This window comes from Pristiophorus japonicus, chromosome 24 (assembly GCF_044704955.1).
Source record: "Pristiophorus japonicus isolate sPriJap1 chromosome 24, sPriJap1.hap1, whole genome shotgun sequence".
In the NCBI taxonomy this organism is placed as follows: domain Eukaryota; kingdom Metazoa; phylum Chordata; class Chondrichthyes; family Pristiophoridae; genus Pristiophorus; species Pristiophorus japonicus.
Window position 1 is genome coordinate 14,903,308 of NC_092000.1, and position 16,729 is coordinate 14,920,036.

General features: G+C 48.0%; 1 protein-coding gene across 1 annotated transcript; it reads right to left on the bottom strand.

Annotated features, from left to right (window-relative positions):
* Positions 1 to 6,148: 6,148 nt before the first annotated feature.
* LOC139237757 (neurofilament heavy polypeptide-like) lies at positions 6,149 to 8,296 on the bottom strand. The gene has a single exon (XM_070866943.1). It carries the CDS (start codon positions 8,294 to 8,296, stop codon positions 6,149 to 6,151), a length of 2,148 nt encoding a protein of 715 aa, XP_070723044.1.
* Between the last annotated feature and the right edge of the window lie 8,433 nt (positions 8,297 to 16,729).

Sequence of the window (16,729 nt, forward strand, 5' to 3'; positions counted from 1 at the left end):
TAGATGCTTGGGGGGAGGGTGAGCAAGTGACTTTTTTTATTAACAAGTGACAGCCTGAAGTAAATAAGAAGCTCTTCTAACCCCTCGCTTTCTTCCTTCCTCTCAATCTGGGGCACATTCTCCCATATTACATCAACACAATTAAAACAAAGATGATCTGGTCATTATCACGTTGCTGTTTGTGGGAGCTTGCTGTGCGCAAATTGGCTGCCGCCTTTGCCACATTACAGCAGTGACTACACTCCAAAAAGTACTTCGTTGGTTGTAAAGCGCTTTGAGACATCCGGTGGTCGTGAAAGGCGCTATATAAATGCAATTCTTTCTTAATACATAGAATTAACAGCACAGAAACAGGCCATTCGGCCCATCGGGCACTCCAAGCTCTCCAAACGAGCTTCCTCCCATTGTACCTCATCTATCCCCTCCCTACTCTCACCTATCTCAGTACATTCCTCCCCCCCCCCCCCCCCTTCGTGGGCTTATCTGGCTTCCTCTTAAATGCATCTACGCAGTTGGCTTCAACTATTCCATGTAGCAGCGCGCTCCACGTTCTAGCAACACGCTGGATAAAGAAGTTTCTCCTGAATTCTTACTGGATTTGTTCATGTCTATCTTGTAATTATAGCCAATGTTTCCCCCCTAAGGTGCGCTCCAAATAGGAAGTCCCGCGCAGGCCACTCACCGGCCGCCGCTGTCGGAAGATAGTGTGCGTGTGCGGTTGCATAGCAAATTTAAAGGGACCATGCACGAAAAGAAACAAACAAATGAATGGGGAAACTGTTTCTGGCCCCAAGTTCTGGACTCCCACCCACAACCCCCCCCCCCTCCCCCCCACAAGTGGAAACATCTTCTCTACATCTCATCATAGGCGGTCCCTCACAACGAGGATGACTTGCTTCCACGCCAAAAAAGGATGAGTTCACAGGTGTTTCAATGAAGGACCCGAACTACATCCTCAAGGATGGAAGATGCGTCTACCCTATCGCACACCTTCATAGAAACATAGAAAATAGGTGCAGGAGTAGGCCATTCAGCCCTTCGAGCCTGCACTGCCATTCAATAAGATCATGGCTGATCATTCCCTCAGTACCCCATTCCTGCTTTCTCTCCATACCCCTTGATCCCTTTAGCCGTAAGGGCCGCATCTAACTCCCTCTTGAATATATCCAATGAACTGGCATCAACAACTCTCTGCGGCAGAGAATTCCACAGGTTAACAACTCTCTGAGTGAAGAAGTTTCTCCTCATCTCAGTCCTAAATGGCAAACCCCTTATCCTAAGACTGTGTCCCCTGATTCTGGACTTCCCCAACATTGGGAACATTCTTCCCGCATCTAACCTGTCTAGTCCAGTCAGAATCTTATACGTTTCTATGAGATCCCCTCTCATCCTTCTAAACTCCAGTGAATAAAGCCCCAGTTGATCCAGTCTCTCCTCATATGACAGCCCAGCCATCCCTGGAATCAGTCTGGTGAACCTTCGCTGCACTCCCTCAATAGCAAGAACATCCTTCCTTAGATTAGAAGACCAAAACTGAACACAATATTCCAGGTGGGGCCTCACCAAGGTCCTGTACAACTGCAGTAAGACCTCTCTGCTCCTATACTCAAATCCCCTAGCTATGAAGGCCAACATACCATTTGCCTTCTTCACCGCCTGCTGTACCTGCATGCCAACTTTGAATGACTGATGAACCATGACACCCAGGTCTCTCTGCACCTCCCCTTTTCCTAATCTTCATAATTTTAAAGACCTCTATTAGGTCACCCCTCAGCCTTCTCTTTTCTAGAGCAAAGAGACCCAGCCTGTTCAGTCTATCCTGATGGGTATAGCCTCTCCATTCTGGTATCATTCTTGTAAATCACTTTCTTTTGCACCTTCTCCAGTGCCTCCACATCCTTTTTGTAATGGGGAGACCAGAACAATTTGTTTATTGAGAGGCACTATTATCAGACTGAGTGTGTTATCAGGAAGCACAAATCAAAAGGAACAGTTGAGATCAAATATCATGAAGGGGGCCTGGGGTAGAACAGGTACTGTGAATTAGCACATTATACTGTCAAAAAACAATACTTGGATCAGCTCAGAGCAACAGAATCAAAGTGATGATAAATGAGTTTGGGACAGTCTAAGCCTAGCTCCCAGTGGCACGGTGTTCAGCTCTGGACCTCCCATAAATTGGCTACATCATGGGGGCCATAGAATTACATGAATATACAGCCCAGAAACAGACCATTTTGCCCAACTAGTCTGTGCTGGTGTTTAGCTTTTCAGCATATAGAATCATGGAAATTTACAGCATGGAAGGAGGCCATTTCGGCCCACCGTGTCCGAGCCGGCAGACAAAGAGCTACCCAGCTTAATCTCACTTTCCAGCTGTAGTCCTGTAGGTTACGGCACTTCGAGTGCATATCCAAGTACTTTTTAAATGTGGTGAGGGTTTCTGCCTCGACCACCCTTTCAGGCCGTGAGTTCCAGACCCCCACCACCCTCTGTAAATATCTTCCCATTCCCTTTTGCTTGTACCTGTCCAGTTCCCTTTTGAAAACATCGATGCCATTCGTCTCAACCACTTCCTTCGGTCGTGAGTTCCACATTTTAACCACTCTTGAGTAAAGACGTTACTCCTTATTTATTAGTAACTATTTATGGTTTTGGATTCTCCCACAGTGTAAGTATTCTGTCCAACCCATTCATAATTTTAAAGACTTCTGTCAAGTCACAGAAGAACATAAGAATTAGGAGCAGGAGTAAGTCATTTGGCCCCTCGAGACTACTCCACCATTCAGTGAGATAATGGCTGATCTTCTACCTCAACTCCACTTTCCTGCACTATCCCCATATCCCTCGATTCCCTTAATATCCAAAACTATTGATCTCTGACTTGAATATACTCAAAGACTGAGCCTCAGCAGCCCGTTGGGGTAGAGAATTCCAGAGATTCACCACCTTCTGCGTGAAGCAGTTTCTCCTCATCTCAATTCTAAATGGCTGACCCTTTATTCTGAGTCTCTGTTACACCTCTAAGTCTCTTTTCTAAAGAAAAACTCCCAATTTGTTCATTCTTTCCCGATAGCTGAACGCGCTTAGTTCTAATGTCATCCTTTTATAAACCTTTTTTGCATTTTCTCCAGTGCTTCTTTGTTCTGTTTATAGCATGGAGACCAGAACTGTGCACAGTCGTCTTAAGTATGCCTGATCAGTAGGCCTGTGAGAAAAGGGTAAAATGCCACTCTAGTGTATTGCTAAAGGTTGGGGTTTGGGCAGAGTAGAGGGAACTTCTGGCCATGCTCTACCTAACCTGGGAGTTCTTGATGCTGAAACTACATACCAAAAGTGTCATTCCTTTGGTATCTCATCTTGTCAAGTATATTTTGTTGAGCTGTGGCTCAGTTGGTAGCACTCTCTCCTCTGCACAAACGGTGCTGAGGGAGTGCTGCACTGTTGGAGGTGCTGTCCTTTTCGGTTGAGACGTTAAACCGAGGCCTCGTTTGCCCTCTCGTTTGGGCGTAAAAGATCCCGTGGCACTATTTCGAGGAAGAGCAGGGGAGTTATCCCGGTGTCCTGGATAATATCCCTCAATCAACAGAAACAAATTATCTGCTCATTATCACATTGCTGTTTGTGGGAGCTTGCTGGACACAAACTGGTTCCTGCGTTTCCTACATTACAACAATGACTACACTGCAAAAAAAAAATACTTCATTGACTGTTAAGCGTGTTGGGACATCTGGTGGCCGTGAAAGGCGCTGTATACATACAAGTCTTTTTTTCCTAACATGTACAGGAGAGGAAGACCAGTCAGCCAGCTTAGCTCATCTATCTGGACAGGAAAGCCTGCAGTCCCTCCCTTGCAGCATCCACTGGCTTGTGAATGTCTGGCTTCTGCCTCTGCTGCCCAATTCAGAAGTATCTTCTAAGTGTTAGTCATACTTTGTGTGAAGAAGTTCTTCCTGCTGTCAATCTTACATTTGCTTTCATCGGTTTGAACTTGTGCACCCCCCCCCCCCCACTTGTCTTGCACACATGACTTACCTTGAAGTCCTGTTCCAGATAGACCACACCCATGCCATTTTCTATCTTATCTGCCTTTCTAAGCGGCTTCCTTTCCCACTGTCTTATCTCGTACCTCAATTCGAGATGAGCATCTCTGCACCACCTCTAGAGCTTGTTTCATCTTCACCAAAACGTGACTGAATGCTACAAAATGTGATCTGTGGTTCAGCTCTACTGCCTTAAGCTCTCTTGATTTAGTAAAGTAGTTCATCATTCATATTTGCTTTGTTGATTACAGTGAGTTGACATGTTAACTGCCCCCCCAGAAATAAATTCATCAACATACATAACCTCAGTCTGAGCCAGTGCACCTTTCTTTATTGCCAACATAGTCCAGGCTAGCTTACTCAGTTGTGAATGACCACTTTCCATGAGGTCAGTATTATCGCACACCAAGATTTTCTAACATGATCACGGCTAGCAGCAATGGTCTTGTACTTGTCCATGATTCCGATGTCTCCAGGAGGTGAAATAAACCCTAGAAGGACCACTAGTCCCAGGATGGATCTCAAAGCAAATTCGACTAATGCTCACGTCGCACGGGCTCCAAGAGGAATCTCTTGTGCTACTCTAGGGGGTGTCCATGCACAATGATGACTGCCACTGAGGACAGAAGTGACACTGATGCAGTAACTATGGGGCTGTTCTTCTGAGGTTGACGTTTGTTGAGGCTGGGACATTGGGACTAGTTTAAGAAGTAGCTAGATGCTGTAATGAGAAGATAGGATTGGTATTCTGTAAGAATGAGATCAAATGGGTCGAACAAGCGTCTTCATCCAAAACTATCTTGAGCATATACATTGAAGTAAAATCGAGGGAGCTTTACTTTACATCTACATGACCTAGATGCACTCTAGACCATCCAATCCACAGGTTAGTGTTGCACATGGTGGGGGAACGACACCTTGAAAGTTTGGAATAAGGCAAACTTGGAAGAGGAAGTCTTACTTTGCAAGGGTATTAGGCGATTATTGAGCCAAGACAGGTGGCTGGAGTTAGGATGAAGATCGCCCATGATCTCACTGAAAGGCAGAAGGGGCTGAATGGCCAACTCCTGTTCCTATGTTCCTTTGCATCTAAGTGCATCATATCTGACTTGTGAGTAGTTGGTGCTGACACTGTCTCTAGAATAGGGGGATGTTCAGAGTTCCGACACTGACAGATGAGCAAAGAATTCACACAAAGAAAATAAAAGCTCACTAAAATGAAGAATACAAGGATAGGGGGAGGAAGGAAGTTCTTCAAATGAAGGTGCCCGGGCTCGCTGGCTGAGTATTTGTCCACATAGTTACCATTTCCTTTCATTTTCAACATCCTCTGTCGGAACCATCTTAGATACCAATTAAATTTGTCTTTTGTGCACCAAAAGCTCCCAGTGAGACGCTGACCTGTAACAGCAGTGGAGCGCGGGATAGGTTTTCCTTCAGTCTGCACACCAGTAGGATCCCTGAACCAGCGGGGCAGATCTGTGCGACGGACCAGATGAGAAGGCAGTGGTGGTCAAGTGGATTGTCGCGTGATGTGAGATCTGATAAAGGGAGATACATCTGAGCCGTCCTGGTGTGGTGAGAAGATGGTAAGGTTGGTAATCTGCAAGAATGAGATCAAATGGGTTGAACATGCCCTCCTCCTGTTAACAGTACATAGCCGCACTAGATGTGCACTTACATGAGATGGTAACTGGGGTGCCTCGGTACCTGGATGTGGAGCCCGCCACTTACATTAAAGACTCCATTCACATCTCCCTCTTGTGGCCATGGATTTTCTTCATTGACTTGGGGTGGTGGTGGATTTGATGAGAATTGTTTTCTGCTCAGGTGCTGAGGAATGAAATATTTCAGTGACAATATGGGTGTTCTCGGCCCAGGTGTGACCTTGTTGCATGCAGAGTAGAGTTCCCTGATCTGCGCCAGCCTCTAACCCGAGCCCCATATTTACACTCACACTTTTCCATTTTTCATCGCATTAATTAAAGCTGCATCTCTTGAGTAATGTTGGTAAATTGAGGGTTGTCCCGTGCTGTAGGTCCATCCATAAAAAAAGCTGGGTTCAGGCTATCCCAAACCCATTTAATGGTGGGTGATCCTGGTGCTTAGGGTTTTGGGTTCCCACAGGTTTTGGCTCCTGCTGGTTTGGGGTTTCCGCAACTGCAGAATAACGTTGGCTGTGCGGCTCCGTGGGTTTTGGTTGATGTTGTCTGTGCAGATTCACAGTTTCTGGCTCCTGGTACTTTTGGGCGCCCACAGTTGCAAACTGCTGATGGCTTTGCTTTCCCATTGTTGCAGGTCTCTGCTGGTTTTGTCTGCCCATAAGTGCTGGCTGCTGCTGGTTCTGTGTTTCTATGGGTGCTGCCTCCTGCTGGTTCTCTGTACTTACAGCCACCGACTTCTGTTGGTTTTGTGTTTTTACCGGCATTGACTTGTTCTGGTTCTAATTCTGAACAGGGCTTGCATTCTTTTGGCCTTGATTTTCCACTGCCCCAGACTTGTGCTGGTTCTTTTGGTTCTTTGTATTTACAGCCACTGACATCTGCTAGTTTTGCCTTTGTATCTTTTGCTGGTTTTTCTTTTGGACAGGCGTTCTCTCCTAGTGGTTTTATGTCTTCTGCTGGTTTTGCTTTTGCAGCAGTGCTATCTTCTGCTGGTTTTTCTTTTGGACAGGCGTCCTCTCCTCGTGGTTTTGTGTCTTCTGCTGGTTTTGCTTTTGCAGCAGTGCTATCTTCTGCTGGTTTTTCTTTTGGACAGGCGTCCTCTCCTCGTGGTTTTGTGTCTTCTGCTGGTTTTGCTTTTGCAGCAGTGCTATCTTCTGCTGGTTTTTCTTTTGGACAGGTGCCCTCTGCTAGTGGTTTTGTGTCTTCTGCTGGTTTGGCTTTTTCACCAGTGCCGTCTTCTGCTGGTTTTGGTTTTTCGCAGGTTTCACCCTCCTCCTGTTTCTGCTTTTCTGCTGGTGCTGCCTCCGCCTGTTTCTGCTCTGCCGGAGGTGGTGCCGCTTGCTTCACCTGGGCTTCCTCAGGTTTTACCTCCTGCTTTTCCGGGGTTTTGACACCTGCCGCCACTGGAGTTTTGACACCTGCCGCCTCTGGAGTTTTGACACCTGCTGCCTCTGGAGTTTTGACACCTGCCGCCACTGGAGTTTTGACACCTGCCGCCTCTGGAGTTTTGACTCCTGCTGCCTCTGGAGTTTTGACACCTGCCGCCTCTGGAGTTTTGACACCTGCCGCCTCTGGAGTTTTGACTCCTGCTGCCTCTGGAGTTTTGACTCCTGCTGCCTCTGGAGTTTTGACACCTGCCGCCTCTGGAGTTTTGACTCCTGCTGCCTCTGGAGTTTTGACTCCTGCCGCCTCTGGAGTTTTGACACCTGCCGCCTCTGGAGTTTTGACTCCTGCTGCCTCTGGAGTTTTGACTCCTGCTGCCTCTGGAGTTTTGACACCTGCTGCCTCTGGAGTTTTGACACCTGCTGCCTCTGGAGTTTTGACTCCTGCTGCCTCTGGAGTTTTGACTCCTGCTGCCTCTGGAGTTTTGACACCTGCTGCCTCTGGAGTTTTGACACCTGCTGCCTCTGGAGTTTTGACACCTGCTGCCTCTGGAGTTTTGACACCTGCTGCCTCCTGTTCCGGAGTTTTGGCACCAGCTTCCTCTGGCGTTTTGACACCAGCTGCCTCCGGTGTTTTGACACCTGCTGCCTCCGGCGTTTTGACACCTGCTGCCTCCTGTTCCGGAGTTTTGGCACCAGCTTCCTCCGGCGTTTTGACACCAGCTGCCTCCTGTTCCGGAGTTTTGGCACCAGTTTCCTCTGGCGTTTTGACACCAGCTGCCTCCTGTTCCGGAGTTTTGGCACCAGTTTCCTCCTCCTGCTCCGGGGTTGCCACCGGTGCTGGTTCCTCTAAAGCTGGTTCCTCTAAAGCTGGTTCCTCTAGTGCTGGTTCTTCCGGTGCTGGTTCCTCCGGTGCTGGTTCCTCCGGCGCTGGTTCCTCTAAAGCTGGTTCCTCCAGTGCTGTTTCCTCCAGTGCTGTTTCCTCCGGTGCTGGTTCCTCCGGTGCTGGTTCCTCCGGCGCTGGTTCCTCTAAAGCTGGTTCCTCCAGTGCTGTTTCCTCCAGTGCTGTTTCCTCCAGTGCTGGTTCCTCCGGAGCTGGTTCCGCCTCCGTTGTTTCCTCAGCTGCTGGATCCTCCGGTGCTGGTTCCCCAGGTTCCGGTTCCACCTCATCCTGAGATTTTACAGGTACTTCCTCCTCGTCGTTCATTTCTGCAGGTGCTGGTTGGCTTGCAGTTGACACAGGTCTTCATGTGTGCCCCTGGACAGTGAGTGCGGGCAGCTTGATGGACCCTGGCTTGGAGCATCACAATGGAGCTAAGTCCTTTTGTCATCTGATGGACAGTTTATTCAGACTGCAGCAAGGAGTCACAACAGGGGAGGTGGGAGTGGGGGTGGGGGTGGAGGGGGGGGTGAAGAAATTGGTTTAACCCCCCTCCAGCTTGTGGATGCTGAGGCCAGTTTTAGTGCCCATTCCTGCCACCTCACATGAGAGCAGCTAAAAATACCAAGTAGGGCTCGAAATTGGAACCTATCTGAGCTCACTGATGCTTATTGGAGGAGAGAAGCATCATTCAAAACTTTGTTGCCAGTTCCATAGCAACCTTCTCTCTTAGCATTCTGATTCTGGGATTTGTTTACTGATCAATGACACTCACTGTCATATGACTTTTGTAATTGTCATTTTTTCTGACCTACATGGCTCCATAGTTGTCTAATGTTCTGCACAACAAAGGGAGAAAAAAAAAATCAATATGGAGTTGTTTCACATTACTCTGAGTTATCTGGCATCTTAGATATATATATAGAGAACGAGAGAGAAGGTTAAGGCCTAGGAGGGTCCAATGGAGATTCACTAGATTGATAACAGGGAAGCACGACTTTAGTTATGTGGAGAGGTTAGAGAAGCTGTGAGGGTTCTCCTCCAGTGCGGAAGTGTTGCGATAGAGTAAATAAGGAGATACTGTTTCCAGTGGTAGGAGGGTCAGTAACCAGGGGACCCAGATTTGAGGTAATTGGCAAATGAACCAGAGGGGAGAGGAAGAGAATTTGTTGTAATCTGGAATTGCATGCCTTGAAAGGGCGATGAAAGCAGATTTGGTGATAAATTCCAAAAGGAAATTGGATAAATACTTGGAAGGGGAAACATTTTCAGGGCTACGGAGAAAAGAACAGAGGGAGTGGGACTAATTGGATAGCTCTTTTAAAGAGTCGGCAGGATGGACTGAATGGTTCCCTGTACTCTATCGTTCTTCCCACCCACCCTTTCCGTCAACAACTGTCTGTCCCACCTGGGACAGAGACTGTAATTGCCGCATTGGACTGTTCAGTTACCTCAGAACTCACTTTTAGAGTGGAGGCAAGTCTTCCTCGATTCCGAGGGACTGCCTATGGTGATGAGACCTACATTCCTATTTCTAAACACTTTGAATCTGCCTCGGTCACTGTATGTTTGCCATCTCAATGTCTTCTTCTTAGGCTAGGTTGTGCGCGTTCTCGCATAACTCATTCCTCGCTCCAGTGGCCTGAATGCTGCAGTTGCAGCCAGTGCCAGAACATCCGTACCTCCATTCAGGCAGAATTGTTCCAGAAGCTTCCGTCCAGCAGAACGACGGAGGATCTTCACACACTCTTGACGGCTGAGAGAAAACAAAAAAAAAAATCTTGCACCTTTTATTTCTGCGATGCATTCCATGCTGTGAGTGTGAAAAAGTGATCAGATTGTAATGAAGGGATGCAAATTGCTTTGTAAAGCCGAACTTGACTGAAGCTTTTGAAATTATGGAATGTAACATGTTACTCATAGAGCCCACAACCCAGTAATATAGAATCATAGAAATTTACATAGAAACATAGAAACATAGAAAATAGGTGCAAGAGTAGGCCATTCGGCCCTTCTAGCCTGCACCGCCATTCAATGAGTTAATGGCTGAACATGCAACTTCAGTACCCCATTCCTGCTTTCTCGCCATACCCCTTGATCCCCCTAGTAGTAAGGACTACATCTAACTCCTTTTTGAATATATTTAGTGAATTGGCCTCAACAACTTTCTGTGGTAGAGAATTCCACAGGTTCACCACTCTCTGGGTGAAGAAGTTTCTCCTCATCTTGGTCCTAAATGGCTTACCCCTTATCCTTAGACTGTGACCCCTGGTTCTGGACTTCCCCAACATTGTGAACATTCTTCCTGCATCTAACCTGTCTAAATCCATCAGAATTTTAAACGTTTCTATAAGGTCCCCTCTCATTCTTCTGAACTCCAGTGAATACAAGCCCAGTTGATTTAGTCTTTCTTGATGGGTCAATCCCGCCATCCCGGGAATCAGTCTGGTGAACCTTCGCTGCACTCCCTCAATAACAAGAATGTCCTTCCTCAGGTTAGGAGACCAAAACTGTATACAATACTCCAGGTGTGGCTTCACCAAGGCCCTGTACAACTGTAGCAACACCTCCCTGCCCCTGTACTCAAATCCCCTCGCTATGAAGGCCAATATGCCATTTGCTTTCTTAACCGCCTGCTGTACCTGCATGCCAACCTTCAATGCCTGATGTACCATGACACCCAGTTCTCGTTGCACCTCCCCTTTTCCTAATCTGTCACCATTCAGATCTGTCTCTCTGTTTTTACCACCAAAATGGACAACCTCACATTTATCTACATTATACTTCATCTGCCATGCATTTGCCCACTCACCTAACCTATCCAAGACGCTCTGCAGCCTCATAGCATCCTCCTCGCAGCTCACACTGCTACCTAACTTAGTGTCATCCGCAAATTTGGAGCTACTGCATTTAATCCCCTCGTCTAAATCATTAATGTACAGTGTAAACAGCTGGAGCCCCAGCACAGAATCCTGCGGTACCCCACTAGTCACTGCCTGCCATTCTGAAAAGTACCCATTTACTCCTACTCTTTGCTTCCTGTCTGACAACCATTTCTCAATCCATGTCAGCACACTACCCCCAATCCCATGTGCTTTAACTTTGCACATTAATCTCTTGTGTGGAACCTTGTCAAAAGCCTTCTGAAAGTCCAAATATACCACATCAAATGGTTCTCCCTTGTCCACTCTACTGGAAACATCCTTAAAAAATTCCAGAAGATTTGTCAAGCATGATTTCCCTTTCACAAATCCATGCTGACTTGGACCTATCAAATGCGCTGCTATGACATCCTTAATAATTGATTCCATCATCTTACCCACTACTGAGGTCAGGCTGACTGGTCTATAATTCCCTGTTTTCTCTCCCTCCTTTTTTAAAAAGTGGGGTTACATTGGCTACCCTCCACTCGATAGGAACTGATCCAGAGTCAATGGAATGTTGGAAAATGACTGTCAATGCATCCGCTATTTCCAAGGCCACCTCCTTAAGTACTCTGGGATGCAGTCCATCAGTCCCTGGAGATTTATCGGCCTTCAATCCCATCAATTTCCCCAACACAATTTCCCGACTAATAAAGATTTCCCTCAGTTCCTCCTCCTTACTAGACCCTCTGACCCTTCTTATATCCGGAATGTTGTTAGTGTCCTCCTTAGTGAATACCGAACCAAAGTACTTGTTCATTTGGTCCGCCATTTCTTTGTTCCCCGTTATGACTTCCCCTGATTCTGACTGCAGGGGACCTACATTTGACTTTACTAACCTTTTTCTCTTTACATCATGGAAGGAGGTCATTTCGGCCCATCGTTTCAGCACTGATCGACAAAGAGCTATCCAGCACAATCCCACTTTCCACGTCTTGGTTTGTAGCCCTGTAGGTTACAGCCCTTTAAATGCACATCCAAGCACTTTTTAAATGTGGTGAGGGTTTCTGCCTCTACCACCCTTTCAGGCAGTGAGTTCCAGACCCCCACCAGCTTCTGGGTGACAAAAATTCCGCTCAAATCCCCTCTAAACTTCCTGCCAATTACTTTAAATCTATGCCGCCTGGTTGTTGACCCCTCTGCTAAGGGAAATAGGTCCGTCCTATCCAATCTATCTAGGCCCCTCATAATTTTATACACCGCAATAAGGTCTCTCTCCAGCCTCCTCTGTTCCAAAGAAAACAAACCCAGCCTATCCAATTTTTCCTCATAGCTAGAATTCTCCAGTCCAGGCAACATCCTTATAAATCTCCTCTCTAAATCTGATCTGTGCCTAATATGTCCTTACTATACAGTACAAATGCACACGAGGCCCATACTCGAGAGAAGGTCACTCTGTGACCAGTAACCTTTATTAGCCAGCACTGAAGAGGAGAAGGTGGGTGCAGCTTCCCCTTTTATACCTGAAAGTCCAGGTTAGGAGTGTCTCCCACAAGTTCACCACCTAGTGGTCAGTGTTCTCACAGTGTACTATTTAGGTCAGTTTATACATGGATTACAATGACAGTTGAATACATGACATCACCACCCCCCCCCACAAAGTCTTATTGGGATCACAGGTTAAGTCTCTCTGGTGGTTTACGCACCCTTGTGGTTTACGCGCCTGAGTTGGGGCTCCGGTTGTTGGGCGCTGGCCTGAGTGTCTGCTGTTTGCGGTGCCTCAGGCCTGTCTGGACTGCCCACAGTGACTGGGCTCTCCTCCACTTGGTTCCGGTGTTCGGTCGTTTGTGGAGAAGTGAACTCTATATCGTGTTCTTCCTCTGCTTCTTCTATGGGGTTGCTGAACCTCCTTTTTGTTTGATCCACGTGTTTGCGGCAGATTTGTCCATTGGTAAGTTTAACTACCAGAATCCTATTCCCCTCTTTGGCAACCACGGTGCCTGCGAGCCATTTAGGCCCTGCAGCGTAGTTGAGGACAAAGACATGTTCATTGACATCAATACATCGCGCCCTCGCATTCCTGTCATGGTAGTCACATTGTGACTGGCGCCTGCTCTCAATAATTTCTTTCATGGTGGGGTGTATAAGGGATAACCGGGTTTTGAGCGTCCTTTTCATTAGCAGCTCTGCGGGTGGAACCCCTGTGAGCGAGTGTGGTCGGGATCTATTGGCCAACAGGAGGCGTGATAGGCGGCTTTGTAGGGAACCCCCTTGGATTCTGAGCATCCCCTGTTTGATTATCTGCAATGCTCGTTCCGCCTGGCCATTTGAGGCCGGCTTGAACGGTGCCATTCTGACATGGTTGATACCATTTCCTGCCATGAAGTCCTGGAATTCAATGCTTGTAAAGCATTGGCCATTGTCGCTGACCAAGACGTCCAGTAGACCATGAGCGGCGAACATTGCCCGTAGACTTTCTACCGTGGCAGAGGATGTGCTTGAATTGAGAATGTCACACTTGATCCATTTGGAGTAGGCGTTTACTACAACCAAAAACATTTTTCCCATGAAAGGACCCACGTAGTCCACATGGATGCGTGACCATGGCTTGGCGGGCCAGGACCAGGGGCTAAGGGAGGCTTCCCTGGGCGCATTGCCCAGCTGGGCACACGTGTTGCACCTGCGAACACAAAGTTCCAGGTCTGCATCTATCCCTGGCCACCAAATGTGTGACCTGACAATTGCCTTCATCATGACAATGCCCGGGTGCTCATTGTGGAGTTCTCGGATGAACGCCTCTCTGCCCATCTGGGGCATGACTACTCGGTTTCCCCATAGTAGGCAATCAGCCTGAATCGAGAGTTCATCCTTGCGCCTGTGAAATGGTTTAAATTCCTCAGGGCATGCCCCGTATGTGACTGCCCAGTCCCCATTCAGGACACATTTTTTGACTAAAGTCAGTAGCGGGTCTCTATTTGTCCAGACTTTGATCTGACGGGCTGTCACAGGCGAGCCTTCGCTTTCGAAAGCTTCAACAGCCATGACCATCTCAGCAGCATGCTCGGTTGCCCCTCGGTGGTGGCTAGTGGGAGCCTGCTGAGTGCATCGGCACAGTTTTCAGTGCCCGGTCTGTGCCGAATTGTATAGTCATAGGCGGCTAATGTGAGTGTCCACTTCTGTAAGCGGGCCGATGCATTTGCATTTATGGCCTTGTTGTCGGCCAAAAAGAACGTTAGGGGTTTGTGATCTGTCTCCAGCTCAAATTTCCTGCCAAACAGATACTGGTGCATTTTCTTTACTGTATATATACATGCTACCATCCCATAGCCCCTTTCTGCCTGGGACAGACTTCTGGAGGCATAAGCTACCGGCTGTAACTGACCCTTGGCATTAACATGCTGCAACACACACCCGACCCCATAGGACGACGCATTGGACGTTAAAATAAGTTTCTTACATGGGCCATATAGCGTTAACAGATTGTTGGAGCATAACAAATTGCATGCTCTATCAAAAAGCCCTTTCCTGGCTGTCCCCCCAGACCCATTTGCGACCTTTGCGTAGGAGCACGTGTAGCGGCTCTAGCAGCGTGCTCAATTTGGGAAGAAAGTTACCAAAATAGTTCAGGAGCCCCAGGAACGAACGCAGCTCCGTCGTATTACGAGGTCTGGGTGCTCTCTGGATCGATTCCATTTTGGATGCAGTAGGTCTGATCCCGTCTGCTGCAACCCTCATCCCCAGGAATTCTACCTCTGGAGCTAGGAAGACGCACTTCGCCTTTTTCAGTAGCAGACTTACCTGGTCCAATCTGCGTTGCACCTTCTCCAGGTTGTGGAGGTGTTCTTCAGTTTCGTGACCCAAGATGAGGATGTCGTTTTGAAAAACCACCGTCCTTGGAATCGACTTGAGGAGACTTTCCATGATTCGTTGAAAGATCGCGGCGGCCGAGCGAATCCCGAACGGACATCTGTTGTACTCAAACAGCTCCTTGTGTGTCGTGATAGTGGTCAGCTTCTTCCACTCACTCGCCAGCACCTGGGTCATGTAAGCTGAGGTCAGTTCCAATTTTGAAAAAAGTTTGCCACCGGATAGCGTCGCAAAGAGGTCCTCCGCTCTCGGTAGCGAGTACTGGTCTTCGAGTGACACCCAATTGATGGTGGCCTTGTAATCACCACATATCCTGACCGACCCATCCGCCTTGAGCACCGGCACAATCGGGCTCACCCAGTCACTGAATTCGACTGGCGAGATGATGCCTTCCCTCAGCAGGCGGTCCAATTCGCCTTCTATCTTTTCCCGCATCAAGTACGGCACCGCTCTGGCCTTGTGGTGTACTGGCCTGGCGTCCGGGTTTATGTGAATCACTACCTTGGTCCCCATGAAAGTGCCAATGCTGGGTTGAAATAGTGAGTCGAATTTGTCCAGGATCTGTGAGCATGATATTCGCTCCACAGAAGAAATTGCATTGACATCGCCCCATTTCCAGTTCATGACAGCAAGCCAACTCCTCCCCAGTAATGTGGGACCATCCCCCGGAACAATCCAGAGTGGCAACCTGTTCTCCGAATCTTTGTGTGTCACGACTACCGTGGCGCTGCCTAGCACCGGAATGATCTGCTTTGTAGATGTCCGTAGCTATGCGTCAATCAGCAATAATTTTGGCCTCCTGGCCTTGATACTCATCAGGGACTGGCTGGCCCCCGTGTCTAGCTCCATTGATATTGGGATGCCATTGAGGAGCACTTTCATCATTATCGGTGGCGTCCTGGTGTATGAACTGTATATGTGCTCCACATGAACTCGCTGAACTTCAGCTTCCAGCGATTTCCCCCAGTGTCCATTTGGCCTTGTGGGGCTTACATCAGGCCCGTCCTCCTCGTACATCAACCTGGCTGCAGGCCAAGTGACCGCTGACGTTGCAGTTTCTACAGGTATATTGCTGATACCTGCAAGCTCTGGCTGTGTGTTTGCCTCCACACCTCCAACATGAGCTGTTGTTGGAAACAAAAGGTCCATTACCAGTCGATCGTCTCTAACTGTCTCTGTAACTGTCCTTAAACGCACCATTGACAGGTGTTGATGGCCCCATTACTGGTCGCATTGTCCCTTGCGATGGCATGAATCGCCGTTCAGCTCGCTATTATCTCTGTTGAATTTCCCCCTTTGGGTTTGACTACATGCTCGGGCATGTCCAATTGCCCCTGTCTGTCTGGAGAACTGTGTGCCGCGTTAACAATGTTGACTCCCTGTCCATTTGCTGCATTTAAACCACGATTTTTGTCAAACATCATTCTGGTCTCTTCCTCCCCTGAGATAAATGTCTGGGCTATTAAAGCCGCCGTTTCCAGGGTCAAGTCTTTGGTCTCAATCAATTTCCTGAAAACCCCAGCGTGCCCGATGCCCTCAATAAAAAAGTCTCGCAGCATCTCCGCTCTGCATGCATCTGGGAACTTACATAGGCTGGCCAGTCGCTGGAGGTCTGCCACGAAGTCTGGAACACTTTGCTCTTCTCGCCATTGGTGCATGTAAAACCGATGTCTCGCCATGTGCATGTTGCTCGCTGGTTTAAGGTGTTCCCCGATCAACTTACTGAGCTCTTCAAAAGTCTTGTCCGCCGGCTTCTCTGGCGCTAGAAGGTCCTTCATCAGGGAGTACGTCCTGGATCCACAAACCGTCAGGAGATGAGCCCTGCGTTTGTCGGCCGAATCCTGTCCCAGCCATTCCTTCGTGACGAAATTTTGCTGCAGTCTCTCAATAAAATTGTCCCAATCATCACCAAAACAGTACCTCTCGTCTGTGCTGCTCGTGGCCATGCTCGCGTGGTTTAAATCCCAGTTTCTCGTCGCCACTAATATGCCCTTACTATACAGTACAAATGCACACGAGGCCCATACTA